Below are 25,357 nucleotides of genomic sequence, written 5' to 3'. Positions count from 1 at the left end.
TTTTCTCTGCTTAACTGCTGTGTTTGTTGCCTGTGTATGAAATATCGAAATCGACTTGCCTCGCCTCATCCCGACTGACACTGTTTTAGTTAGCATTAGCATTGTGTAGCATCACAGCGCATTCATTAAGCGGCATCACTTCCCCCCCTGAAAGCTGTTTGTGACCCGCGTCTGTGGCTCTTCCTCAAGGTGTCTTCGGCCCTGTGTGAAGCCGTTTGAGACTCGTTCCTGATTAAGAGCAATGCTGTCTGGATACATCCGACTCGAATGCTTGGAGATGTTGTGACGGATGATGACGTCATCATTTACGCTTTTGTTTCCCTTGAAAAACAATCCCCGTCCCACAGCCGGAAAAAAATGTCAGCGCAAACAGCACTGAAAATGCACGTTTCAATTTCTTTTTTCTTTTTTCTTTTTTTCTTTTTTTCAGACATGACATGACATGACAGGATAGATAGAAAGCTAAGAAGGCGTCTTCTGCTTTCTACCAATAGAGGGCGCTAACAGATAACAACACTCTTGCTTGTCCCAAACAATCAAGAGATGACAAGAGTGACTCACTACGAAAGGAACGTGAAACTTACTTTCATAACTTTTCAATGAGGATTTCCGGGCCAATCGGCATCTTTTTCTTATTCTTAGTTTTCCAGCCATATGAGATTTTAGTCGAGTAAAAAAAACAACAACATTCCAACCCGTATCAGTCTTCTTCGGGTTCGGGGCGTGCGATTCTTCTTTAGTAAGGAAACATTTTTCTGCGCGGCTCACTAGCGCCAACTACAGTACAGGAGAGACATATCAGTCAATCCGCGTCCCTGATTTCAAAATCGGCCAATTTCCTGAATGAGGCTTTCCACCTTTTGGGGCACGAGAGCTACTTTCACCTTGCACTTGCGGAACAACCAATTTGCTCAAGTGGCCGACTTTCATCATGCTCGTATGACTATGCATCATTATTCATCAATGGCATGTTCATGATTTGTCACAATAATTAGGAAACAAATTCATCATATCACGTCTTTGTTTCCACGCATCTTTGCTAGTGTTTCCATTTTCAGGTGATCGCTTCTACAACATTCCAAGAAAATCCAAATGTGTCATTCCTGGTAACTTAGCTAGTAGCTTAGCCACGTTAGTCAGCTCTGCTTTACACCATGCATTGAGGACACGTTTGACATTTTGGCCTTAAATGTGGCTTTTATTCAACTCAAACGTTTGTCAGCTCAAAACCAGGATGAAAAAAAGAGAAAAGAACAACGGACGTGAGTGGACACAAAAAGACGGCCGCCACGGTAACCGACAGCCGCGATCCAGATGACAGTTATTATTCATGGCCGTCGTTGATCATTGTGTGCACTTGTCAGTCATTTCTAATGAAAGTGTCTCGGACGGCCCGGTTGCTTTTCCTGGCAACCGCTCGTTTCCACGGCAACCAAATGTTTGCCACCTGACCGCCGAGGCAAGAAAAGATGTCAACCATCTGACATGAGCTTGTTAAGAGTCAAGTTCAAAGGGCGCCACCTTTAGCGTAGCTTGCATGCTAACGAGATGTCGTCCACCACTTTCGTCTGCACTCGGCAAAAACTTTGAGCCGGAATGAAATCATCAACTTCAAATTCATGACTCGTGGATGGTTCAATCGGTCACAATGTTTATTAATGAGATAAAAAAGAAGAAAAAAGGAAAGTTCCAGAGCCTTGGCTAGCATCTTGGCTAGCAGGATTATTAATGTCATTTGTCAAAATGCTTGAAACCGTTTTTGTACATTTCGATCTCACTTGGAAAAATAGAGCATCTTTGTGTGGTGAGCTTAAGGAAGAGGGCAACTCTCGAGGTCAGGGGTCACCCGGGTCAGCAACCCCCCCTCCCCCCCAAAACAAAAACAAAACGTTTCCTCCCCACAGGAGCCACAAACGCGTAATCCGAGATGCACTCAATTATTTCCTAATTGTACACAATAGAAAAATGCTGCTTAAGTTATTCTACTGAAATACGCCCTAAAAGTAATCCAAATATGTACTCCAGTACTCCTTGAAAGTAACCTAAATACTCCATATAAACTGTGTAAAATTCACCATAAGTACTCTTAAATGTTCTGAAAAACTCCCTAAAAGTAATCTAAATACTCAAGTATTTCTTAATTGTGAGCTCATCACACACGGATGTTGTCAAGTTACCTACTTTACTGAAATACTCCTTCAAAGTCATTTATGTACTCAAATACTCCTTAAGAGTAGCCTAAATCGACAGATGCACTCCCTAAAAGTGACCCGAGTACTCCTCAATCTACTCAGAGCACTGACATCATCATCATCATCATCATCATCATCATCATCATCATCGTTGCTGTTGTCATGGTGATGTGGCAGGCGCGGGGTCAGCTGTGGCGCCGATCCGCGTTCCGCAGTCGCACGCTCCAAGAGTTGGCGGCGAGGGCGCGGCCGCGGCGATGGAGGCGGCAGGTGTAGACGCCCTCGTTGAACTCGTTGGCCACGATGCGCAGGTCGCGACCTTTCAGCGCGATGTGCCCCGGGACGGACGCGGCGATGCGCTCGCCGTCTTTGTACCAGCTGAGGACACAAAAGCACGTGTGCGTGTCGTCACGGTAACCAGCCTTTCCACCCGCTGCCATCTCCACACACGAAAATGGTGATCACGTCACGTAACTTAGCCAAAGCAATTCCCCAAAGTTCAACTTTGACCTTCTGACATCTCAAACTGCAGGTTAACAAACGGGCACAACATTTTGTGAAACTAAATCCATCAATCTTCATCCAAATCCTTTGACGTGGGCACATCACACTCATCTCAGCCGATAGCCCGTGCACGCCCACAGGGCGGCCATCTTGCTCCTCAATCAGGTGTGTTGGAGCAAGGAAACATGGAGAACAGAGTTGCCCACGCCTGACTTCCACATGTTCATATTGAAGCCCAGATGACACAAAAGTGGCTTTTTTTTCGGTACAAGATTCGAGTCAACCCTAACCCTAACCCTTCAGCTGACCTGACTTTGGGTGGCGATGGCGGGTTCTTGGTGCCGCAGCGGAAGCCCACCACTTTCCCACGCGGGACCACCTTCACCTTGACGTTGGCAGGCGGCGGCGGCGTGGCAACGGCCTCCGGGGGCTCTGAAAGGGGGGCGGCAATGTGAGTGAACAGGGGCCAGGCGGGGCCTCCCGGGCGGGGCCTCCCGGGTGGGGCCTCCCGGGTGGGGCCTCCCGGGTGGGGCCCCCGGGGCGGGGCCGGACTCACCCGAGCACAGACGGCAGCGGCGCGGGCAGGTCTTCTTCATCAGGCGCTTGCGACGCTCACACAGGCCCGCGGCCGCCCAACGCTGGCACGCCCGCTTCTTGTCCGCGCAGCCTGAAGGCAACGCAAATACGGAGTGGCAAAGCCCAAACACAGACAGGAACGATGAGGTTCGAGCCGGCCTGACCGTAGAGCGCCCGGATGGCCCGGACGTCGTCGCGTCCGACATCCCTCTGGCCCGTGCCGGTGGCGTTGGGGTGCATGAGGGCGCGCGGGTCGGCCGAGTGCCACAGGCCCAGCGCGTGGCCGATCTCGTGCGCCGCCACCTGGACCAGGTCGTTGAGCCACACGCCTACGCGCACACACACACACGTGGGCCCATTTGGCGCGCCGCCACTTGCCGGCATGCGCGTTGGCTACCTCGTCTCCAGCTGAACCTTGACCTCCCAACGATCCAGAACTCGTGCTTGTCAAAGTGGATGTCGCCGCGCGGCGGGAGGAAGGCGTGTGCCAGCTCGCCGTTGACGCCGTCGAAACACGGATGCAGAGGCGAGCTGCCGCAGTCCGAGTGGTTCCACGCGTAGAAGCCTTACGCACACACGCACGCACACACGCACACACAGCGTCAGCTTGACGTGGCGCCCGCGCCCACGAAGGTGCGCCGGCCGCGGGTACCGATGGTGATGTCGGCTTGGCGCCGTCGCACTTCGGTGAAGCCGAGCGGCGACACGTCGCTCCACTTGGAAAAGGCCAACCTGAACGCCTCCCTGGTGGCGTCGGCGCTCAGCGTGTCGGGAAACGACTCCAACCTGACGCGCGCAATTTCACACGCTGTGTAATAACTTGTGTGTGTGTGCGATTTGAGTGTCTCTGTGCAGGGGTGTCCAAACTAGGGCCCGGGGGCCGTTTGCGGCCTGCCCTCCATCTCCTCCCGGCCCTCGGAAAAGAACTTTGGACGCAGCCTGCAAGCCGAGCGGGTGCGGAAGCCATTAATTGGACTTTTACAGATATGCAAATCAGCAATATTTCAGTTTCTGGAGCAAAAATGTTTTCCTGCGCTTATTTTGACTTAATAGGTGTTAAAAAGAAGTCAAAAGAAAACAAACAAAGAGCCCATTTCGATACCAATATTCGTCTCCCTCTTGTCGCTAGTTAACAATCAGGAAGTACAAACTAGAAATGAGAAGAACAGAAAATGTCCGTTAATTTGAAGGAAAATGCCATTTTGGAACACGTAGGTCTCAATTTCAAAGGATCTTTGCTTTTATTTGTTGTTTGTTTTAGAGTTTAGGTTTGAATTGGGTTATGGTTGAGATTAGGGTAAGAAATGGGGTAGCCAATCATTTTTCATGCTTGGGGTTGGGGGGAGGGGCTAGGAAATGCATTATGTCAATGAGATGCCCCTTGATGATACAAAGACAAGTGTGTATGTGTGTGTGTGTGTGTGTGTGTGTGTGTGTGTGTGTGTGTGTGTGTTTGTGTGCGTGTCAGCTTAGCATGCCGGCTGACGTCACCTGTACGTGATGTTCGTGTGCGTCCACTTGTGTCCCAGCGGGTTGATGGCGTAGCGCTTGTTAACGTGGTGGCTCGCGCTCGCGCTCGCGTTCGCGCTCGCGGCCGCGCCAAACACCTGCAACAGCGCCAGCGTCATCATCGGCACTTCGTCGGCTGGCCACCAGAGGGCGCCAACACGCAGCAGCATCGCAATTTCAAATGGGAGAAGCCGAGAAGGACTCGCCTAAAAGTACAACCTGCCTGCTGCGTTGACAACAACTTTGGTTTTCATTTACAATCAAATGATTACTCAAGTTACTCGGTTACTCAAGTTACTCGGTTCCTGAAATGTACCTGACAAGTAAAAAGCCAAATTAGATTTAGAAAAAGAGTCTGATTTCATACGATCGCTGAAGTCTTCCACGGAAACTTTCTCTGCCAAGTCTAATTGTCGTCGTCATGCGTTTAAAACTGAAGTCACAACTTTGTTTTCAAAATGTCAACAGTAGAGACATTGTTGTCAAAATGTCATTGAGACAACTAAAACCAAAGAAATAATCAATAGAGTACAAAGTACTGGAAAAAGTGCTCAGGTACAGTAAGGAAATATTTCTACTTGTTACTTCCCATCTGTGCAAGTCAAAAACCCCGACAGCAAACAGGAAACACGAACTGCGCAAGCAAAATTCAATAATAAACGAAAAAACGTGGACTGACCTGTGATGTCATCATCAGCGCCAGCAGGAGCGGCGGGACCTCCATGACGTCACACAGTCAGACACGTGACCCGCAGCTGTCAATCAGTCCGAGATGGGCTCCTCAATTTCCTTCCCGCGCGTGTGACAGCGAAGAAAAGTTGAGAGGCGCCCACCGAGTCGATCCCGTGCAAGCGGGGTGGTTGCGGCGGGGGGCGTGGTCAGGTCAGGTCAGGTGAGACCCCGCCCCCACTTAACTCTTGACTTCAACCAAGCTCATCAAGCGTTGGTGCGGGCGGCTGCTGGTCACGTGGCTTGCGGTGGCTATGACGTCATCGCAGCTCGCCTCTCGCTGAGTTTGGACGTCATAAGAGCGCAAATTGCTTTGCTGCAAAACGTGGCGAGCCCATTCGGTAAGAGGCTTTGCGTCTTCTGCTTGCAAATGAAGCCAGGCCAAATTTGGCGCCAAAAGCACCAAAGTGCAGAAACGTACAGCGAAGTGGACCCCCGCGCACTCGCGGTTCAGCACGCGCGGAGTCAGCCATTTGGACTGAACCGGCTTTTGGTGGGAAACGGAATGATTCCAAAATGAATTTGGGGTGTTCAAAGAAGAAGCCGGGGCGTCAATGGACGCGGATTTCCCTGCCGGCCGCCGTCCGTCCTCTCGCCATCCAAATTGCGGAAGTTGCGTGAACAAAAGTGCAAAAAAGGCTCCCAGCTCGTCTCAAGCTCAACTGAAGCCGCTGACGGACATTTTGCCTCTCTTGAAAGAGTTGGACATTTTCCACAAGTGGACTGTTGACAGCGCCAAGGTGGGCCAGAAGCGGGCCTGAAACTTGTCAAGAAAATGTGGGGAGGAGCGCCCGGTCCACTTTGACTGGCTTGTCACTCAAGTGCTCGTCAGTGCGCCCTCCCGTGGACTACGTGAGCAATGGCAGTTGCTTTGATTGCCAAATTGCAGTCAACGGTTTTGTTCTTTCCCCACGGGTCGGATTGGACCCATGCGACGGGCCAGAACCGGCCCCAGTTTGAACATTGACAAAAAAAAAAAAAAAAAAAACACACACACACACACCAGGCGTTCTGGGAATCAGTCTCAGGGTTCGATCGGCAAAGGTCACACACAAACACGCAACGCAGTGTGTTTACGTTTGTGGCCAGTTTGGAGGGATTTGGGTGGACATCAAAACAGAATTTGTTGGCCAAAAGATGCCAGTGGCATCAAGCGGCCCGGCCCAGTTCAACATTTTTCAAGCTGATGCCGATGATGTGTCGTCAAGGACGTCATCCAAAAGTTTCCAAATTGTAACCAGAAGTGCAGGCAGCTTACATGCTAGAAGCAGCAAAAGTTTCAACAATGAAAAGGTTTCTCAAGTCGGACAAAACGTCAATACCATCAAAAATGGAATCTTTCACACATTATTCTTGAAAAAAAGTCCTCAACGTCTCCAAATGAGGAGGACACGATTTCATTGCTTGCTCGGCTGCGGTTAAAAAAAAAATATATATATATATAATCGCTCAAAGGGCCTTTGACCTAAATTCACTACTTCCTAAACTCAGTAGCACGCCTTCATTTCCTGTCTTTCATGATTGGACAAACTGATGAATGCAGGTGTGCCTTGACCACGTCGTCATGGTTACTAAAGTCCGGCATTCATCAGCTTGTCCAATCAGGAAAGACAGGAAATGAAGGAGTGGATTTGTGCGAAGAGCACATTGCAATTGGAAACTTTTTAAAATGTATTTAATTAATGGCACGCACAAGCCATTTTCACGTCACACTTTTGTTCTAAGCACCGTGTTTTATTTTTATGCCGCTTCCAAGTGTACATTTTGAAGGTCGCATTTTCAGAAAGTTATTCAAATCGTAAGACATTCCAGAGATAAATAGACACATTTTATGGCAGGTCGACACAAATGTCAGCAACAAGATTTGGTCACAACCAAGTTGAACTTTTACAATTTTATTCAATGCAACACAAAATGGCGACCGGCCCCTGAAATCCCGTCAAGCCAAAAAGCGCTTGATATCAAAGTGCAACCTTTCCACGTGTGCATTTTCAAGTTCGGGAAGCATCCGAGTCCTCGCACGTTCTCGTCTTCATACAAAAACACGCAATCGTTTGTGAACATTCACAAACTTCTGCTGCTGTTGTGGGAAAGCAAAATGGCGGCTGCGTCACACGTCCCTCTGGTGCGTTGCAACGACTTCGCACATGCTGCATTGGAACCAAGAACACAAAACGGGCAGCAACATTTTCACAAGACTGCTTGCAAATGGCGACATTTCATTTGGGACGCACAACGCTCGCTCAAAAGACATTTTCACATTCAAAGTTTATGACTTGAGAACATTTTATTCACTGTCAATAATTGAATTGATTTTCAAATGAAATTCAATATTAATCAAATGGAACGCTGAACATTTCAGCCGCTGGAAACGCATCTTGTTAATTGCGGCTTGGCAACAGTTAGCTTACACACGGCAAATGGCTGCCAGGAGAAGGAGGAGGAAACGGACCCCCCGACCCCCCCCACGAGTGCCGTCGGGCTGGCAGCGACTTTCAATCGGCTGAAGGATGAACATTTAATGACCACACACACGCGCGTGTGAAAGGCAGCGTATGTCCGGTTGCCACGGAGACGTTTGCAAGTGAGGTCGTCGAGCACGTCTGTTACTTTTCTCACCAGACTGAGCGAGCCGACCTTTGACCTCCTCGCCCGCCGCCAGTTGACAAACACGTCAGCTTTGCAGACGTTGGACACCAACTTTGAGGCGGACGGGCTGCTTGTCACACCACAGAAGAAGAAAAGCCAACACAGGACGACGTCCGTTGCCTTCTGCGCCATTTTTTCTTTAGGTTTCGATTTTCTCATCCAGCTCACAAAAATCAAAACCTAAAAAAACCACGGAGCAGCAGCGTGGCGCTGGTCTCGTCACGGCTTCCTGCCAACGCGGCGTCCACGTCGGCGTCTTCGTCCACGACATCGTCCTGGAGAGCGACAGGAAGGCGGCCTGCTTGCTTCCTGCTGGACATTCAACATGGCCGCCCCTCTAGCGCGCACGCCAACTCCAAGAAAAAACACAAAAGGCACAACGTCGAGGTGACTCGTTGAGCGCGACAATCCATTTTCAAAGATTTGCTTTTACTTTGAAAAAAAAAAAGCCTTTTCCACAAACCAAACCAGGAAGTGAATTGTTATCAATGTTTTGCTTTTTTCACCCAAATCATTGAGAAGTCCAAAAACGAAGTGGCAGATGAATGGATTGTTAAAGCAATGGTTGGCTGCCCTCATATCTCCAATTTATTTGTGTCGATTCCGATTCGTCCCAATTCCAGTTGAAGATTTCTTCATTTCAACACATTAACGTCTTTACTTGCCATTTGATGAGGCAATTAAAAGGACATTGTCCATATCCGGAAGTGGGCCGAGGACTTAACAGAATGGAATTGTGGAGTTTGCGTTTCAGATGATCCTAACTGTGACGGGAAAGCACATGGGCCGGACCGGACCAACCACAGCAACTGCTAGCAAGCTTTGATTGAGCAAATGCAAATGTTGAACTTGTTATTATCACGTCCGGCTCCCAAGTCAGTAGAAAGAACACCAACATGACGTCATTTATCCCTGCAAGTGTCCTTTCGACTGGTCACAATCCTCCCGTTTCCGATGTGGCGAATGAAAAGTGCAAGTAATAGTTATAAAGAAGTGGTTGGCCTTGGCAGGATGTGAAAGGTGAACTCGTCGAACCGAGCTTGATCAAACGCCTCGCTTGCTAGCTGGCCCGTGACGTCACCGCCGCAGCCTTGCAGTAAGATGCGCGCGCGCGACCGGCGGGAACGAGCTCGCACGAGGACGACGACGACTGAGAAAAACAATAATACAAATTATAACGAGGTGAAAATGTTGTTGGTTTGTTCTTACGCTTCGTGGACTCTTCCCGCCAACCGAGACGAGCGCACCAGGCGGCGGTACGCCATCGTCTCCTCCTCCCACCTTCCGCCTCCCTCACTCAAGATGGCGGCCGGCGGCCGGCGGCTGAGCGCCAACTTCCGGTCAGAGCGCGAGCCGCTGGCGCCCCCTGCTGCACTGAAGGACAAAGGCTAACTTTGCCTGGGCGGGCAAAAAAACAAACAGTCCACAACAAAACATTCATCATTTGCAGCCTTAATTGCAACTCGTTTATATCCAAATTCCTCTTCACGATCCTCTCGATGGAAAAGGAAAAAAAAGAATCCACAAATCACTACTTTGATCAATTTCTCATCGCCCAATTATTCTGGACGGAGATTTCTCTTTGATTGCGCAATACTTGTAATGAGGGGCAGACAGAGACGAACGCTGAAATACTCTCCAAAAGTTTCATGCTCGGTTCATGAACTGATCAAGTCTCACGAGTTACATTATTCATGATGATCTGTTGGCAACAAATGATACGTTTGAGTCTGCTTATTTGATATATGGATGATACTGTTACAACAATTTTGTACTATTTTTATTGAAATCAAACATGACCAAAACAACCAAACTTTAGCAGACGAGGACAGGATGAAAGTGGAACAGATCGATAGAAGAGTAGAAAGGAGTACGGAAAGGGAAGTCGTGACAAAGAGTGACCGAGTCAGAAAAGGCTGACGCACAATTTGCACGCACGACGCGCACAAAAGTCACAATGGCGCGTGTCAACATTGCGTGGAAATCATCGCAAGTCCATTCACGAAATGCTTCTGTGTAAATGTCAACGCAACTTTGTCAAAAACAACAAAAAGCAACAAAAGCACAATTTGCTCCAGATGGAACATTTACTGCGTGTCTTCAAGTGTACAAATGGACAAAATAAACAACAACAAAAACAGAAAAACGGGAAGTTAGAGAAATTTGCAACTGCAATCAGTGCCGGCCTGAGGTCATCTGGTGCCCTACAGGCCAAAGTGTAGATTGCAGCCTCCGACTACTACCCCCCCCCCCCCCCCCCCCATCCATGCATCCATCTATCTATCGATATCTAATAGCACACCACACGATAAATAGCAACAAAACAACAACTCAGAAGTAGAATGCAACGCAACAGTTTAGTGCAATTTGTGTAAACTGACATTAACAACTCCAAAATGTTTTTCAAACTATGCACAATGATTGTGTAAGATACAAAAGAAAAAAGTAATAAAAAATACATATATAAATCTACAAATGTAGATGTGTAGTAAAACTTTGGTGGCACCGGAGTTGAGGGCTTGGACCTTTTCGCTGTAAACGTTTTAGATGTGGTCAAAACAACAACAATATTTCCATCTAACAATAGCGCTAACGTTATGATACGTGACTAACCCCGCCCCCTTCTTCTCACTGTAAACAGCAGCAGCAGCTCAGGTTCAGGGCAGCGGGTCACGATCTCACACTCACTTATTTCCACTGCAAGTCATAAAAAAAATCTTGACTTACATCAGCTGTTAAAAATGTTTAGATGCTGTCATCAAAGGAACGAGGATCCCTTTTTAACCATTTTAACCTCCTAACCATTTTCAACATATCAACTCTTTTCTTTCTTCCTATTCTTGTTTTCTTTTTTGCTTCCATTTATATTTTAGACTTGTAATGTTTTTTCTTTTGCTTGTATGTTCAATAAAACCAACAACATTAAAAACAACAATCTGACATGGTTACTGCTCTCAAAAGTCAGACTGGTCAGACTGGTCCCTGTGGTCACAGAGGTCCCTGTGGTCAGACTGGTCCCTGTGGTCACAGAGGTCCCTGTGGTCAGACTGGCGGCGGCGGTCAAGACAGTCGGCCGAAGAGGTGGTCCAGAGGTGGGCTGCTCCGCCCCCGTCACGGCCGCCCACCGCCGTTATCTGGCTGAGGTCTGCGAGAGAGGACAAGTGAGCGGCGCCACCCGGCGGTGGCGAGCGGAAGCGCGGGCGGCCGCTTGGCCGGCCGACGATCGACTCACCTCCGACCACGTAGTAGCGCTTGGCTGAGAAGCGTTTGTGCGCTCGGGCGTTGACGGCGTGTCGGATGAAGCCGCGCTGCAGCAGGTCGGCGGCGTAACGGCGAGCGTCGGCGCGCTTGGCCGCACCCGCCACGTTCCGACGCAACCAGCCGACCGCGTCGCCGCCTGAGTGAACGACAAACGCCGCCGCTTGTACGAGCGCAACGCCAACAAACGCGTGTAACGTGCGTCGTACCCGTGAAGGCGTCGGGGATGACCACCTTGAGCCACATCCGGTTGCGAACCGCCACGCCCGAACCGGCCCTCATCATGGCCGCGACGACCGTCGCCATGTCGCCGTCCACGCTCAGAAGGTCGTCGTCACCTGAACGTCGAGCGATGGGCATCATGATGTCGTGGCTTCGACCGGGTGACGTCATGAGGGGGCGTGTTACCGTAAGGTGGGAGGAGCTTCCCCGTCACGGCCGCCGTGTGGGACACCCAGGAGGCGGGGTCGATCGGACGCACCGGCTCGCCTGCGGGACGACGTACGTGCGCGTCAACCAAAATGCGACTGACCAACAAGGAGTGGGCTTCGTTTGTTGCCGTCTGCGTTTGTCCTCACTCACCTCTTGGCAAGGCGAAGCCGCCGTCGGGTGGCGGCTCCCAAAACCGCAACAACGTCAGCGACAGCGGACTGCGCGCGCGCACACACACACACGCATGTTGGGTTTACATTTCTAGTGGGGACATCTCATTGACAGAATGCATTTCCCAGACCCTTAAACTAAACCCAAGCAAAACCCAAACCCAATTCAAGTTTTGACCCTCAAAAAGAGGTTTGGACTCACAAAATGTCCCCACAAGGACACCGGATCTGCACAATGATAATACCCCCCACACACACACTTGTCTTTGTAGGATTGTGGGGACATCTCATCTGCATTTCCGAACCCCAAGCATGCAAAATGATTGGCTTCCCCCATTTCTTACCCTAACCTCAACCACAAAATGTCGGTCCCCACAATGGTAGTTAAACCTGGAAAGACAGGCGTGTGCGTGTCTCACAATGTAGCAAAGACAAACCACACCCTAACACACGCAGACATTTGTTTCACTATCTTTGTGGGGCCATCTCATTGACATAATGCATTTCCACGCACGCACGCACGCACGCACGCACGCATGGCTATGCCAGATGCTAAGCTAAGATGCTAGGAGGCCTCACCCTGGCGTCCGGACGGCGTCTCTGAGGACCTGCACGGCCAGCGAGCTGCTCGCCTTCTCCAGGCTCACCTCGTTCACCTGCCGATGACATCATCAGCTTTGTCTTCATCAGGTGACGTCATTGTGCGTGCTAATGCTAAATTAGCTGCAGCAACAAGCACGTAGGTACGTACAAGTTTGCTATTTGTTCCAAATGAGAAGTGTATTATTGTGAAAGTTGGTATGTGGGCGGGACGTAGTGTGTGACGTGACGTGACGCGACGCGACGCGGCGGTTTTGGCTTCACCCGTATCAAGACGTCGCCGGTGCGAACGCGTCCGTCGGCCGCCACGGCGCCGTCCTCCATGATGGATCCCACGTACACGCCCGCAAGTTGCTCCGGACTTTCAAACACGCTCATGCCCAGAAAGTCGCACTTCTCTGCACACACACACGCGCGCGCGCGCGCGCATATTCAGGCAGGAAACGCAGTCACATCCTGCAATTAGTGTTCAATAGTTTGGGGATTTTCATTTGATTCGGTTTTGAGTGGATCAGTTAGTTTTCAGGGCAAGTTTGTTTTTATTGGCGTGACTTTTCTTCCAAAATGATTTCATTGAGTTGAGTTTCATTTTTTTTCAAATGTGTTTCTCGTGTGCGACGGAACCACAACACTGACATTATAAGAAGACTTTGTTGTTGACATTGAAACAAGTATTGGCATTGTAAAAGGTTGTATTGAAAAATAAAATACAGACAACGCAATTTTCTTTAAGCATATTTTTTGTATTATGACGTCTTTTTCAATGCCAATCTGCAGATTAAAAAAAAACAATTTTAGTGTCGCAGGTTTTCTCCCAAAGCGCCTTTAAATCGGTGTTTTTTCTACATTTAACCTTGTGGCGTCAATGTTAATAATAATCATTTCTGTAGTAAAGCAGTTAGCACGTTAGCTAAGTTAGCATGACATGACGCATACAATCATTTCAAACATGGCGGTTTTAACGCCACAAGTCACATCATATAAAACCACATTTGTGGCTTTCAGACGGTTTAGGAGTTGAACTTGGATCCACGAGTATTACGTTTAGCCAGCAGAGGGCGCTCTCTCCTCTCCTCTCTCGAAAAGCGTTCTCGCTTCTCTCAAAGCCCCCCCACTCCAAAACGAGTGCAAACAATTGGCATTGAAAAAGACATCAGAATACAAAAAAATATGCTTAAAGAAAATAGTGCTGTTGTTTTTAAGTCTGTATTTTACTTCCAATACAACCCTAACCCTTTTCGTCTTCTTGATAGCATTTTTATTTTAATTTCATTCATGAAAACGTTTTTTTTTTTCCAATAACCTTTCCGTATGTGAGAAAGTGCATATGAACAGGGGTGTGTCCAGTTTTGAGAGCGAGCGCTACAAATATGGACGTCATGTTGAGTGCCGACGCGTGACGTCATCACGCTTCGCTGGGGCTGCTTTCATCATTTGCATAATTCAATCAATCAATCAATCAATCAATCAATCAATTTGTGTGCCTCGGTGAAGTCCAGGGCTGGACTAGCCATCTGGCATTGAGGGCAGATGCCCGGTGGGCCGGCCTCATGGGGCCCATGCAGTGCTTTGTAATGATTCTTTTCCAACATTTGACCACAATTTACCAGGACCGGTCCGAGAATCCATTTCAAATATTGATAGCAAACTCAAACATCGTCAATAAACATCAGTGGCACAACTCACAACATGAATCGGGCTGGGCCGGCTCAAAATGCCAGGGCTGATTTTTTTGGGTGTGCCAGTCCAGCCCTGGTGAAGTCACATGACTTAATTGCGACTTAATGACGCAGGCGCTCACTCACCGACGTCCAAAGTGACGCTCACAACGTTGCTTGACATTGACGAGTCGCTCGCGCTGCTGACTGACTCGCGCTGACACACACACACACACACACACACACACACACACACACACACACACACACACACACACACACACACACACACACACACACACACACACACACACACACACACACACACAATCATCACATCAGTTCATGACAGCCATCAATCAATACTTGACAAGTTGCCGTACATCATGTGACCTCTCCATCCCTTTGGAATGCTGATGTTGCCGTGGCAACCAGTCCTCCTCCTCCTCCGCTCATTGGATACACACACAAAACATTTGAAGACAAAAACAGGCACAATGGCATCAAATACACTTGTGATACCCGATACCACTTTTCCAGACCGATACTAGTACTCACCTCTTGAGCAGTCACTGATGCTGATACCAAGTATCGATACCACGAGCACTTGTTTTGATAGAAAAAATATCCTGCCCCAAAAAGCGTCAACAGACGATTTGATCACATTTTACCTTCAGCGTTTCTTCTTCTTTGAAGTTCCGGATTATAAAAGAGCCACAAGACACTGGCGAGTATCGATACCTTGACACCGATACCCGCTGTTGGAACTGGCTTACGTCTAAAACGTGCACACGCACAAACATGCGCTCATCTACACTGAAGCCAAAATGAGACTCACGCACGCACGCACGCACGCAGGCAGATGTGCGGATCACGTGACGAGCGAGCCGCCATCCAGTCGCTCGGTCCGACGCGCATCAACATTTGTGACGGGTTCAAACTCGATGTGGCGTTTTATGCGGGGGACAAAAGTGGCGAGGTCACATGACTGCCGGCGGCCAATGGGAGCGCAGCGGACGAGATTGAAGAGATTTACTAGAGCGGAAGACGCGCTCGCTTGGTCCGAGTGCCCGCAGGCGGGCGTGCACGTGCTCGTGCACGTGCGTGTGACATCACAAGTGGGTCAAAGGACCACAAGACGGCAACAAGATGCTAAAGTCTTTTTTTTTTTATTCTTTGCACAAAATCAAAGTTTGGACTTGAGCAAGATTCGGCGCGCACGTCGCCAGCAACGGCTTCATGGAAGCCCAGCAGGACCATTATGGGATGGCGACTGCCAACGCGTCGCCATCGTCGCCTGTCTTATACGCACGCACGCACGCACGGCATCCGGTTGGTCTTGTGTCTCGTCCTTTGACCCTGTTTGTGCTTTTGCCGCCATCTTGGACAAACGCAAAGCCACAGCCGCCTCCCTCACGCCGACACGTTGACGTCTCGCAAGGAGACGGCGGCGTCCGGCGACTGCGCGGTCACGTGCGCGTTGTCTTGTGCCTGCGCGATGATTTGCTGCAGCGTTCGCCGCAGGTTGGGGTGCAGCCGGCGCCGGGTCTGCCGGAAGGCGTCCACGGCCACGCCGCGCATGGCGCCCGCCGACAGGTCCTCGTACAGCGGCACCGTGTACATGCGGGACGTCTGCACGCAAAACACAAGACGTCAGCGGGACCGGAAGGCGAGCGCGCACGTGTTTGCTTGACTGACGTGTTTTTGGAGGAAGGCGACCAGTCGGGGCAGGTCGGGGTAGAAAACGCTTCGGACCACCAGCTGCAGCCAGCGCACTTGAACCTCCGCGTTCAGGCCGTCAAACAGCGACGCGTAGCGCGCGCGCAGATGCGACATCACCTCTGGAACGCACACACACACACACACACTTGTCTTTGTATCATGGTGGGGACATCTCATTTCCATGAAAAATGATTTCTTAGCCTAACCTCGTCGTGCCCCCCCACAAGGCAAAACGTAGCGTAGCGTACCGTGCGTCAGTGGCGCGTGCTCCAGCATGCAGTCCAGAAAGAGAACCACCTGGAAGGTGGTCCAGCCCGCCACGTCCGAGACGGCGGCCGCCTCCGTCGCGTGGTGGCGGCCGCCGGTCCACGCGCGGCACAGGTCCCGCACCGGTTGGGTCAGGGCGGCCCCCGCCGACAGGTCCGGCTGATACGGGGGCGCCCCGCAGCCCGTCAGCCACCGCTGGAAATCCGCACCTGCCGGGGAGGCGAGGGGCGGGGTCACCCGGCGGCACAAATCCCGATCGGCGCCCGACGCACCTTGGTTGCGTGCCGCCTCGGGAAAGGTCGCCAGGTACAAGTCCAGGAAGTCCTGAGCCACCACGCTGGCGAACTTGAACTCGCTGATGTAATCCTGTCGGCGGGAAGACTTCGAGTGAGTGCGTGTGCGCGCGCACGTACGTGCGTGCGTGCGCACCGACCCGCAGGAAGTCGTCAAAGCGTCCGACGTCACCGCACAACGACGACAAGTAGGACACGAAGCAGAAACCTTTCTCGTACGTAAAAAGATTCATCAACGTGCTCGGGTTCACGCCTGCGCCCACAAAAACACGCAAACAACACGTGAGCGCCATCGTCGCCGTGTTGATTGCTTCGGGGTACGTACCGACACCAGCATCAGTATAGAGCCGATACCACAGCAGGCCTCATTTGCATACGTGTGTGCGTACCGGGCTCCAGTTGGACCTGCAGCCGAGTGACGGGGTTGTCGTCGCCGAGCAGTCGCAGTTGCCTGTGCAGGGCGTCCAATCGAACGGCGCTTTCCAGACAGGTGAAGGCGGCGCCTGAGGACGGACGGCAGACGGACGGCAGACGGCTGAAGACGGCTGAAGACGGCGGGACGCCATGACGTGGGCCGGCAGATTACCGTAGGCCTGCTGCGTGATCCTGCGCTGCGCGTACGTGGCCAGGCCTTCGCTGAGCCACATCTCCTCCCAGCTGGCGTTGGTGACGGCGTTGCCGAACCAGGCGTGCGCGATCTCGTGGACCACGTCGACCAGCAGGAATTCGCCGCTCTCCAGGATGGACGCCACGATGAAGGTCAGGCACGGGTTCTCCATGGCCACGATGGGGAAGGACGGCGGCAGGAACACCAGGTCGCACCTGAGCCGCGGCCACGACAAGCGCGTGAGCGAAAACGCGCCTCAAGACGCCGTCGGCAGACCGTCGCTTCCTGTCTCTCTTCGGACCACGGGCCGCACGACAAATGCGCCGTTTGTCGCCATCCCGCTTTTAGCAGATACGAACGAGTCGTCATTCGAACCATTTTGCTTCCCCAACAAGGCAAGCAGTTTTTATCCTCTGCGTAGAATGAGCCGAGTGAAACGTCATTTCCGATCCCACTTGAGTTGCAGGCACGACAGGCAGCAAGTCAAGTGGGTTTGCTTACATGACAATCACTTCCTGTATTCGACTGCACTCTTATTTGGACGCATGCTGAAAATGAAAAGACAAAAAGACAAAAAGAAAAAGCGGCTCCGGCCAGGCGGCGCGGCCCGGGTTCACGTACCACCTGCTTGTGTGCGTCTCATTTTTTTCCCCGCTGCTTTTTGGCGACGCATCGGACAAACGGCATTGAAAGGGAAACTACGCTTTGAGATGCGAGCGATTTGAGTTATGAGTGTGACTCATCAACGCATTCACACAAACGATTGCACTTTTCCACTCATTTGCCGTTTGTTCATAAGCAAAGCAACCCCCCGCCTTGCCCCGCCCACGACGCCACCCGGACGCTTCTCCCGACCTATCGCGTGACGGCGCCACCGACCTCCCCCACAGGTACGGTCCGAAGAGTCCCTCGGCTGTGGTGAGCCAGCGCTCCACGCTGCCCCCTAGCTTCTTGGCGGCGCACGACAGCAGGCATGGCTCGGCCCACACGCGGCTCCTGGGAGGACGACAAGACGAGGACAAGGCGTGACAAAGGGAGGACGGACGGACGGACGGATGAAAGGACAGACGGGTACCTGGGGCCCACGTCGGCATGTCGGAGGTTCCCGGCCACCAGCGCCACCAGGTAGGCGGGCACGGGCGTGTCCATGGAGAAGTGGAAGACGCGCGCCGCTTTGGAGTAGCAACTACGGGACGCGCTCATCAGAACCGTCACATCGTCTGGAACCTGACATGAACACACGCGCGCGCGGCGGAATTGGATTCAGTTCCTAAGAGTTCCCCAGATGCTTCGGCATTGCCCTGAAAACCACAACAACGAGGTTTACTTTGTGTATGCGCCAGCAGGTGCTAATTAGCCCCAAGGACCACATGAGTAGCCCATCAATCTGTTCTAAAAATAGCTCACCAGTGATGGGAAAAGTGTGACTTACTAAGAAGATAGATTTCTTGATATATTTATTTAAACTTGACATGGCACACATTTGTAAATGTAGCATTAGCATTAGCATTACATTTTGTTGAAAGACAAAACTGATTGTACCCAATGGAGATTTTTTTTTTAATTGAGCCAAATCTTTCCAAAAAGGTGCTTTTACAGCTGCCACTTTAATGGGACAATATTTAACAAATGTCGCAATGTTCACGTCCTGGAAAATCACTATGTCCCAGCTCAGCTATTTTTTTCCCGTGGTGGTTGTGCGTGCGTGTGTGTGTGAGTGGGGGGGTCAGCACGTTGGTGCCCGCTGGCCTTTGCCAAAGGGACGAGCAAGACTCGAGTGGTGCCGACTGCTTCCTTCCACAGCGCAAAAAGCAGCGTGACCTTGATGAGGCCAACACGCGAGCCGCTTCCTCTTTCAGAAGAAAAGTCCAAAGTCTTGCTCACTGAACTGCACTCTTGCTCGTGTTATTCAAAATCCTATTTGAAGCACAGAGTGGTTCAGGTCGGGGGTCACTCACGCGAATGGCCGCCGTGTAAGTGCTCTTGACGGCCGGAGAGTCGAAGCACGGAAAGAAGGAGCGATTGGACACGGAATGACCTTGAGTGAACACCAGAGGGCGATCTTGACCGCACGTCAGCTCCGAATCCAGCCACCACATCTGGAACACACGCAGGTTACAGTACTGGCAACGGCTTCAGATGTCAACACGCAGCCGTGTGGGTGTGTGTCGTGTTTTAACACAGTGGTTGTCAACCTTGTCGGAGGTACCGAACCCCAGCAGAATCGGATGCGCATTCAAGAAATCCTTCTTTATTGGAATTGGAAACGTGACCCCCCCTCCTAGAAATCACACGACGTACCATCCCTGCAGCACACATCAACCAAGCAGCCAATGATTTGATCATTTGCGTCTGGAGTGAGTGTTGACCTTTGACCTCCACTCAAACCTCCAGACTCAAAGTTAACAACCACTTATGGATCATGTATGTATGCGTGTGTTTTTCATGCGTGTCTGCATGTGCGCTCTCATGCATCTTCTCACCGCAGGGCCGTCCGTGGCGGCGTACCTGACGGTGACCTGCACGTGCGTTCCGACCTCCACCAGTTCCGGAAGGTCGATTTTCAGGGCGGAGCCAAAGTCGGCAAAAGGCTCCAGGCGGAAGGCGAGGCAGGCGGGCTCTCGGTCGCCGCCGCTCGTCTTGCAGTCGACGGCGTGGACCGCCAGGGACGTGTGCGCGTCCAGCACCAGCGTCCGGACTCCCGCGACCAGGGGCAGCAGGTCCAAAACCAGCCAGCCGCTCATCTCCTTCAGCGCAAAGTTGATGCGCAGGTCCAAGTGGAAGTGACGCAGTCGGAAGTCCACAAAGTTGGAAGCAGACGCCACGTCTGCGGGGGGGCGCCGCCGGGACCCCCTCGAGGCAGAGGCGGCCGAGTCCCCCACGAAGCGCCCGCTGGTGGACGGGGACTTGCGACAGCAGCACAGCGAGGCGGGCGAGGATGTGGGCGCGGGCGCAGACATGGCACACAAAGGTCAGCAAACGAAGGTCAAGTGGAACGGAAGCAAGAAGTCCAAACGCGGAGTGGTGGCCTGAACGCTAATTAGCATTAGCATCATTAGCTCAGCCACGGGGGCCCAAACTCAATAAGCAACTTCAAACTCCACTTTCAAAGTCAAACGGAACTAAAAAGTCCAAACGCTCTACTCGAGTCCACTTCACAACTGTACCAGAACCGGAAGTCGACTTGGTCAAAGGACACACGGGCAAAATGATTGACAGGAGCTTAATCAGCAATTGGCTCATTAGCTCAGCCACGTGACCAGGTGGGGGGGTACAAAGTCAACAAAACAACTTTAAACTAGAATTCAAAGTTAAGCAAGCGCAAGCAAAAAGCCCAAAGGCTGCGCTCCAGTCCACTTGACAACCGAACCCAAGGACGGAACCAGAAGCGGAAGTCGACTTGGAGACTTGAAGATGATTGACAGCATGCTAATTACTTAGCAATGTTAGCATGGCAAGGTCCCGGTTGTCCGGTCTCAGTTGCTTTCTTCACCTCAGCCGGCTTCCGCGCGCTGCCCGCCGGCTCGCACATGCGCTCTGGTTCGGTCCGGTCCGGTCCGCTCTGCTCCCGTCGAGCAAGCCGTCGTCAGTCTTTACCGATTCTGCCGTTTTGTGTTCGGGACGATCGGGTCGGGACACTTGGAGGCTCGCGACGAGGCACCAAACAGGAAGTAGAAGAGACAAGCTGATAAAAGTTTGTCATGTACGCGAGGGGGCGCGCGAGAGCACGGCGGGGCAAGGTCAAGGGGCGTCGTCATGGTAACCCGCTAAAGCTCGCTACCTTCCGCTTGAAATTCTTTTTAAACGCGTGCTTTTGACGCTTCTTCTTTGGCGACAAAAAGCTCATGTTAGGTTAGCAGCCAACATGCTAATGACTGAGAAGCTTTCAAATTCAACGACGCACGTGCGCTCTTTCACCGCACGATGGCGCCACAGGACTTCAGGAAGGCGCAAACCGCCAACGTCTCGTCATGTTCAACACATTTTCGTCTTTACACACACGTGACACGCATATTTCTTTAGTGTATAATTTCTTAATTTTGTTTCGTTTAACCCTTTCCACCTGGATTCCAGTAAGATTTCTGATTTGTGATTAGTCTTCCGTGTCCCCCGTGTGAATTTCTGCTCACAACTTAACTTTAACCGAGTGCAGTAGGATCCCAATCATAATGTGAAGAAAGGGGGCAAACATTTGAAATGAACCTGAAAACGATAGCAAGAACCTGGCAAGCTTTCAGCGTCTGATTGGTGGACGGACACGCAACAAAAGCAGACCGGAATGTGTCGAGCGTCTCAACTTTTATTGTTTATTTACAAACAACAACAAGCTTGTGGGGCGGCCATGTCGCTCACACTCGGGAAGGGTACAACATCTGAGGAGAAAAAACAAAACGAAAGGGCAATCAGACATTGGCAGGCGGCGAGACGGTGAAATGTGGACAGCGGGTCGGGTCCAATTCATTTTGCCAGGCCGTGTTTTCCGTCCGGCACCGAAGCAAGCAAACCGACTGGTCGTGAGCCAAACGGCCCAACGGGGACGGAAAGCCTCATCAGTTGGCGTCAGGACGGCGATGCGCTCGTACCACTCGTATGCGATGTCCGATGGCTTTGGCGGGCAGGTTGCTGGTGAACTTTGCCCTCACCATCCCGCTGTTGCCGTGGGCGCGCATCACCTTGCCCCAAATCACGCGCGTCTTGTTGGGCTTGCCGCCAGGCGTCACCGTGTTCCTGACACACACACACGCACACGTCAGTACACGACACACACACAGAAAGCGATTTGGGGATTTGTGCTGACGTTTGTGGCCGAATTTGAAAGGTCAGCCACTCGTTGACCTTTCTGTGACTCTCCCAGTCCGTCTGTTGCAAGCGGCCAACGAGGCCGCCACTGAGCTTACACACAAAAGAGTAAGGGCGAGCGATCTTGCAAAAATGGAATAGCACTTTTTTTTTTTTTATCACAATTTCTTTTCATTAATATGAGACGGATATGAAATGAGGGTCGTAATGAATGAATCGTGGGCAAGGACGGCTACAGCCAGTTTGTGAAAAGCAACACTAATAATAAATAGCTTTTGTAAAGAAAAATATTAATGATAGCGCAGCAAAACAATCACAAAAGTCAGAGTTCTGTTTTGAAATAGTGTAGAGTATTCAAAACGTGAACGTCTTCAGTTGAGAAGAGGGCGGAGCATCTACTGTCAACACAAAGTTCAAACAAACTGCTGACGATAGCAAAGTCAAAAGCAGCTTTTATAAATAAAAGTCAACATTGGAACAAGTGAACAACCCTGCGAGGGCATCGCGGGTTGGTTATCAAACAGACTTTTTTTTTTGACTAAGCTCCGCACGTTTGCGTGTCCTGGGATGGACGCGGGTGACTTTTGCAAATTGGAATTAATTGGCCGCTCGACCGGATCATTTCGCAAACGCTGCAAAAACAAAACATGTCCAATGGTTTGCGCCACTATTTTTCGACAATTGGCATCCGAGGAACGGCGGCGTTTGAGGCAAACCAACGTACGACTTGGCAGCTGGCAAACGCGGGTGGGAGCTGCTGTCGCCGCTAGTTATTAGCTCGGCTGTCATTGTACCGTGCGGGACGCTGCCGCTTCAGGTGACGCACGTCGGCAGTGTTGCCGGAAGTCGTCTTCATCCTCACTTTGCAGATGATTTTGGCGCGAAGCCAAAGCGGTTCTATATGGACGACGAATTTGGGAACAAACCGGCTCCTCTGCCATGACGCGCCACGACTCGCGCTAGCTTGTGGGAAACGCGGGGGTGCGACGAGGTGTGTGCGGTACTTGGCCACACCGACTGGCTGTCAAATGGGGGCCGGCTGCACGGCGGTCTTTCTCAGTCAGTGGCAGAAAATCAGCCGACGGTCAAATTGTGCTGAAATGCTTTACGTCGCCATCCGACGATCCCACAGAAATGAGAGAATGTGAGCCCCGCCCACATTTCGTCACTCCATCGCATATCGTCATATGGCCCACCCCTCTGGCAGAGAACAGCCCCAGAGTGACCGCTGAAGGATTTTCAAAAAGATTTCTTATTGGCCGAAGCTCAAAAGGATGAATGACGTCCATGCAAACGAGCAGGAAAAAAAGAAAAGAAAAAAAAGAAGCGCCAGCGCAGATGCTCGAGTTGGCACTTGACGGCAAACAGAGTCCTTAGAAACGTCATTGGACGTTAAATCGGCTTTTGCTTCCTCATCTCACGATGTTGCCTCTTTTACGACCTAAACTGATCAAGAAGTTCAAACTTTTATGATGCGTTTGTGGACTTGAAAATCACAAGTTCAACAAATGCCAAAGGACCAAAACGAAAAAAAAAAAAAAAAAAGTATTGGAAAAGCGACCAATGTTCGTTGCCGTTTTAAGCATGAAGGCACTAAAAAAGGATTCATTTCACTCATGAGATTTTCAAAATGCAATAAATTTCAAAAATATATATGATAGCACATTTGGAATGGCCATTGGCCTTGAAAATTGGTTAGTGTCATCGGCAGCTTATACGGAGGAGACTGGAAGAGTCACAGAAAGGCACACCCGCTGCCCCCAACTTCTTTAAGAAGGAAGGAAGGAAGGAAGGAAGGAAGACATCTGACTTTTTGGCCTTGTAGACGTAAGCGCATCGTTTTCCCAGATAGAAGTCGACCTCGTCACGACTGTAACATCCTTCCAGCTTGAGCAGCGCCGTGTGCTCGCGCTGGTTCCGCAGGCCGCGCTTGTAGCCCGTAAAGATGGCCTTGCTCCACAGCCTGCACGGAGACACACACGCACGCACGTCAGCCATTTCAACCACCTTCAGCAGCATTCGCATCTCTCGTCAGGCCTGCACGAAAGCAGACCGATTAGCTTTCGCGGCGGCTCGAAATCAAACACGAGCGCATCCTCTGGAAAACAATGAACAACATCTTTTCGGGAATGTCACGGACGGTCATTGAATCCCAATTCATTTTCAGCTACAAGCAACTTAACAATCAGGTTTACCTTCCTGGCATCTTCGCTTTTCTTTATAGGAGAGCTCACCTGCACACACATCAAATAGTGAAACAGTGAAATATGACATACTGTTGTATTTCCATTTCAACTTTTGAATAAAGCTGTAACAAAACATCCCTCAAAATCCATCCATGTACAGTACACGTTCCAATGATCGTTAAATGGAACTTCAATTAAGAGCAAAAACGCGATTAGGCAAACGTTTACTATCCAGCACGTGACCCCCTCAGCACATCTTCCGTACTTCGGATTTCTCTTTAAAGTCGATGTTGTTAACGGTTGTCTGCGTCGGTTTAACAAATGTCACGAGTCCAAAAGTGTCCCGAATTGCTGGTGTCAATACAGACTTGGTGAGAGGAAATCACGAGCTGGAAAGCTCACACGCTAACGTTCCAGGATATGGTGACCGGCGGCCGTCAGGCCAAAGCCGACTTTGACCCTCTGAGCTCGGTGAAAACCTCACCAGAGCAGCCGGCGGGCGGAGGTAGCCGCAGCTGGCTAACATTTAGCAGAGGAATCCGAGTTCAATCTCGGCCATCATAAGGTCCACAAAAGAGCCAAGTACGCACATAACGCGAAGACGACATGACGACGAGCAGCGAGCACAAATTACTCACATTTATTTAATATTTTTCGACATTTTGTCGACATGATGAGATTCTTACCTGCTCTGCTAGCGCAAATATGGCGAAAAAGACCGCACGAAAAGAATGCTGGGAAATTGTTGCCGACTTGGGTGGCCGCGGCGCGCCTGGTCAAAAACAGGCACGTTTGGATTTACTCGTCTCGACCGTACATGCAGGCAATCTGCAGTCGTTTTAAAATCTAGTTTTGGTTTTCGTCTGACAAAGTGTTGCATGTCTTAGAGGAAGACACATTTAGTCCAAATCTGAAACATCTTTTTTTAAATTACATTCGGAAGTTTCGTCTCAGAAATCGCCCAAAAAATCGCGCCTTTTAAAATTTTTTTTTTTAAACCAAAACACTATTTTGATTTAATAAATATTTGCACCCAGTTTCTTGTGTTTGTGGCGGCCGCGGCTCAGGGGTAGAGCCAGTCGTTCAAAAGGTCTGCTGTTCGATTCCCATTCTCCCAAGTCATGTGTCTTTGTGTCCTTGGGCAAGACATCACACGCATGAACTCAAGTGTCATTCACACAGGTGCGAATGTCTTGTGGTGGTGG

The 25,357-nt window shown here is 50.7% G+C and overlaps 4 protein-coding genes across 6 annotated transcripts; all 4 read right to left on the bottom strand.

The window, feature by feature from the left end:
* Window positions 1–1,638: 1,638 nt before the first annotated feature.
* Window positions 1,639–6,478, bottom strand: mmp23bb (matrix metallopeptidase 23bb). Of its 2 annotated transcripts, none has more exons than XM_077565028.1 (8): window positions 5,461–6,478; window positions 4,764–5,000; window positions 3,925–4,058; window positions 3,670–3,837; window positions 3,437–3,601; window positions 3,253–3,363; window positions 3,005–3,128; window positions 1,639–2,570 (listed from the first exon to the last, which is right to left on the bottom strand). In XM_077565028.1, the coding sequence occupies exons 2-8, from the start codon at window positions 4,949–4,951 to the stop codon at window positions 2,378–2,380; spliced, it is 1,083 nt and encodes a 360-aa protein (XP_077421154.1). In that variant the 5' UTR covers window positions 4,952–5,000; window positions 5,461–6,478; the 3' UTR covers window positions 1,639–2,377. The 2 variants fall into 2 exon arrangements, with proteins under 2 accessions (XP_077421154.1, XP_077421155.1); XM_077565029.1 differs by having other exon boundaries at window positions 4,764–4,879.
* Window positions 6,479–9,912: 3,434 nt separating this feature from the next.
* Window positions 9,913–11,841, bottom strand: LOC144052047 (segment polarity protein dishevelled-like). Its single transcript, XM_077565806.1, has 2 exons — window positions 11,627–11,841; window positions 9,913–11,556 (listed from the first exon to the last, which is right to left on the bottom strand). Exons 1-2 carry the CDS (start codon window positions 11,808–11,810, stop codon window positions 11,114–11,116), a joined length of 627 nt encoding a protein of 208 aa, XP_077421932.1. The 5' UTR covers window positions 11,811–11,841; the 3' UTR covers window positions 9,913–11,113.
* A 2-nt stretch (window positions 11,842–11,843) lies between these two features.
* rnpepl1 (arginyl aminopeptidase like 1) lies at window positions 11,844–20,904 on the bottom strand. Of its 2 annotated transcripts, XM_077565805.1 has the most exons (14): window positions 19,650–20,904; window positions 19,125–19,265; window positions 18,242–18,393; window positions 18,046–18,162; window positions 17,146–17,381; window positions 16,949–17,062; window positions 16,700–16,812; window positions 16,539–16,632; window positions 16,248–16,475; window positions 15,976–16,118; window positions 14,661–15,909; window positions 14,425–14,494; window positions 12,599–12,675; window positions 11,844–12,067 (listed from the first exon to the last, which is right to left on the bottom strand). In XM_077565805.1, exons 1-11 carry the CDS (start codon window positions 20,124–20,126, stop codon window positions 15,691–15,693), a joined length of 2,034 nt encoding a protein of 677 aa, XP_077421931.1. In that variant the 5' UTR covers window positions 20,127–20,904; the 3' UTR covers window positions 11,844–12,067; window positions 12,599–12,675; window positions 14,425–14,494; window positions 14,661–15,690. The 2 variants fall into 2 exon arrangements, with proteins under 2 accessions (XP_077421931.1, XP_077421930.1); XM_077565804.1 differs by having other exon boundaries at window positions 16,248–16,632; window positions 19,650–20,903.
* A 542-nt stretch (window positions 20,905–21,446) lies between these two features.
* On the bottom strand, window positions 21,447–24,942 carry rpl35a (ribosomal protein L35a). The gene is made up of 5 exons (XM_077565312.1): window positions 24,839–24,942; window positions 24,162–24,200; window positions 23,777–23,929; window positions 21,750–21,894; window positions 21,447–21,539 (listed from the first exon to the last, which is right to left on the bottom strand). Exons 2-5 carry the CDS (start codon window positions 24,170–24,172, stop codon window positions 21,516–21,518), a joined length of 333 nt encoding a protein of 110 aa, XP_077421438.1. The 5' UTR covers window positions 24,173–24,200; window positions 24,839–24,942; the 3' UTR covers window positions 21,447–21,515.
* Between the last annotated feature and the right edge of the window lie 415 nt (window positions 24,943–25,357).

Source organism: Vanacampus margaritifer, chromosome 5, assembly GCF_051991255.1.
Source record: "Vanacampus margaritifer isolate UIUO_Vmar chromosome 5, RoL_Vmar_1.0, whole genome shotgun sequence".
Classification (NCBI taxonomy): Eukaryota; Metazoa; Chordata; class Actinopteri; order Syngnathiformes; family Syngnathidae; genus Vanacampus; species Vanacampus margaritifer.
This window is presented reverse-complemented; position numbering and strand designations above follow the sequence as displayed.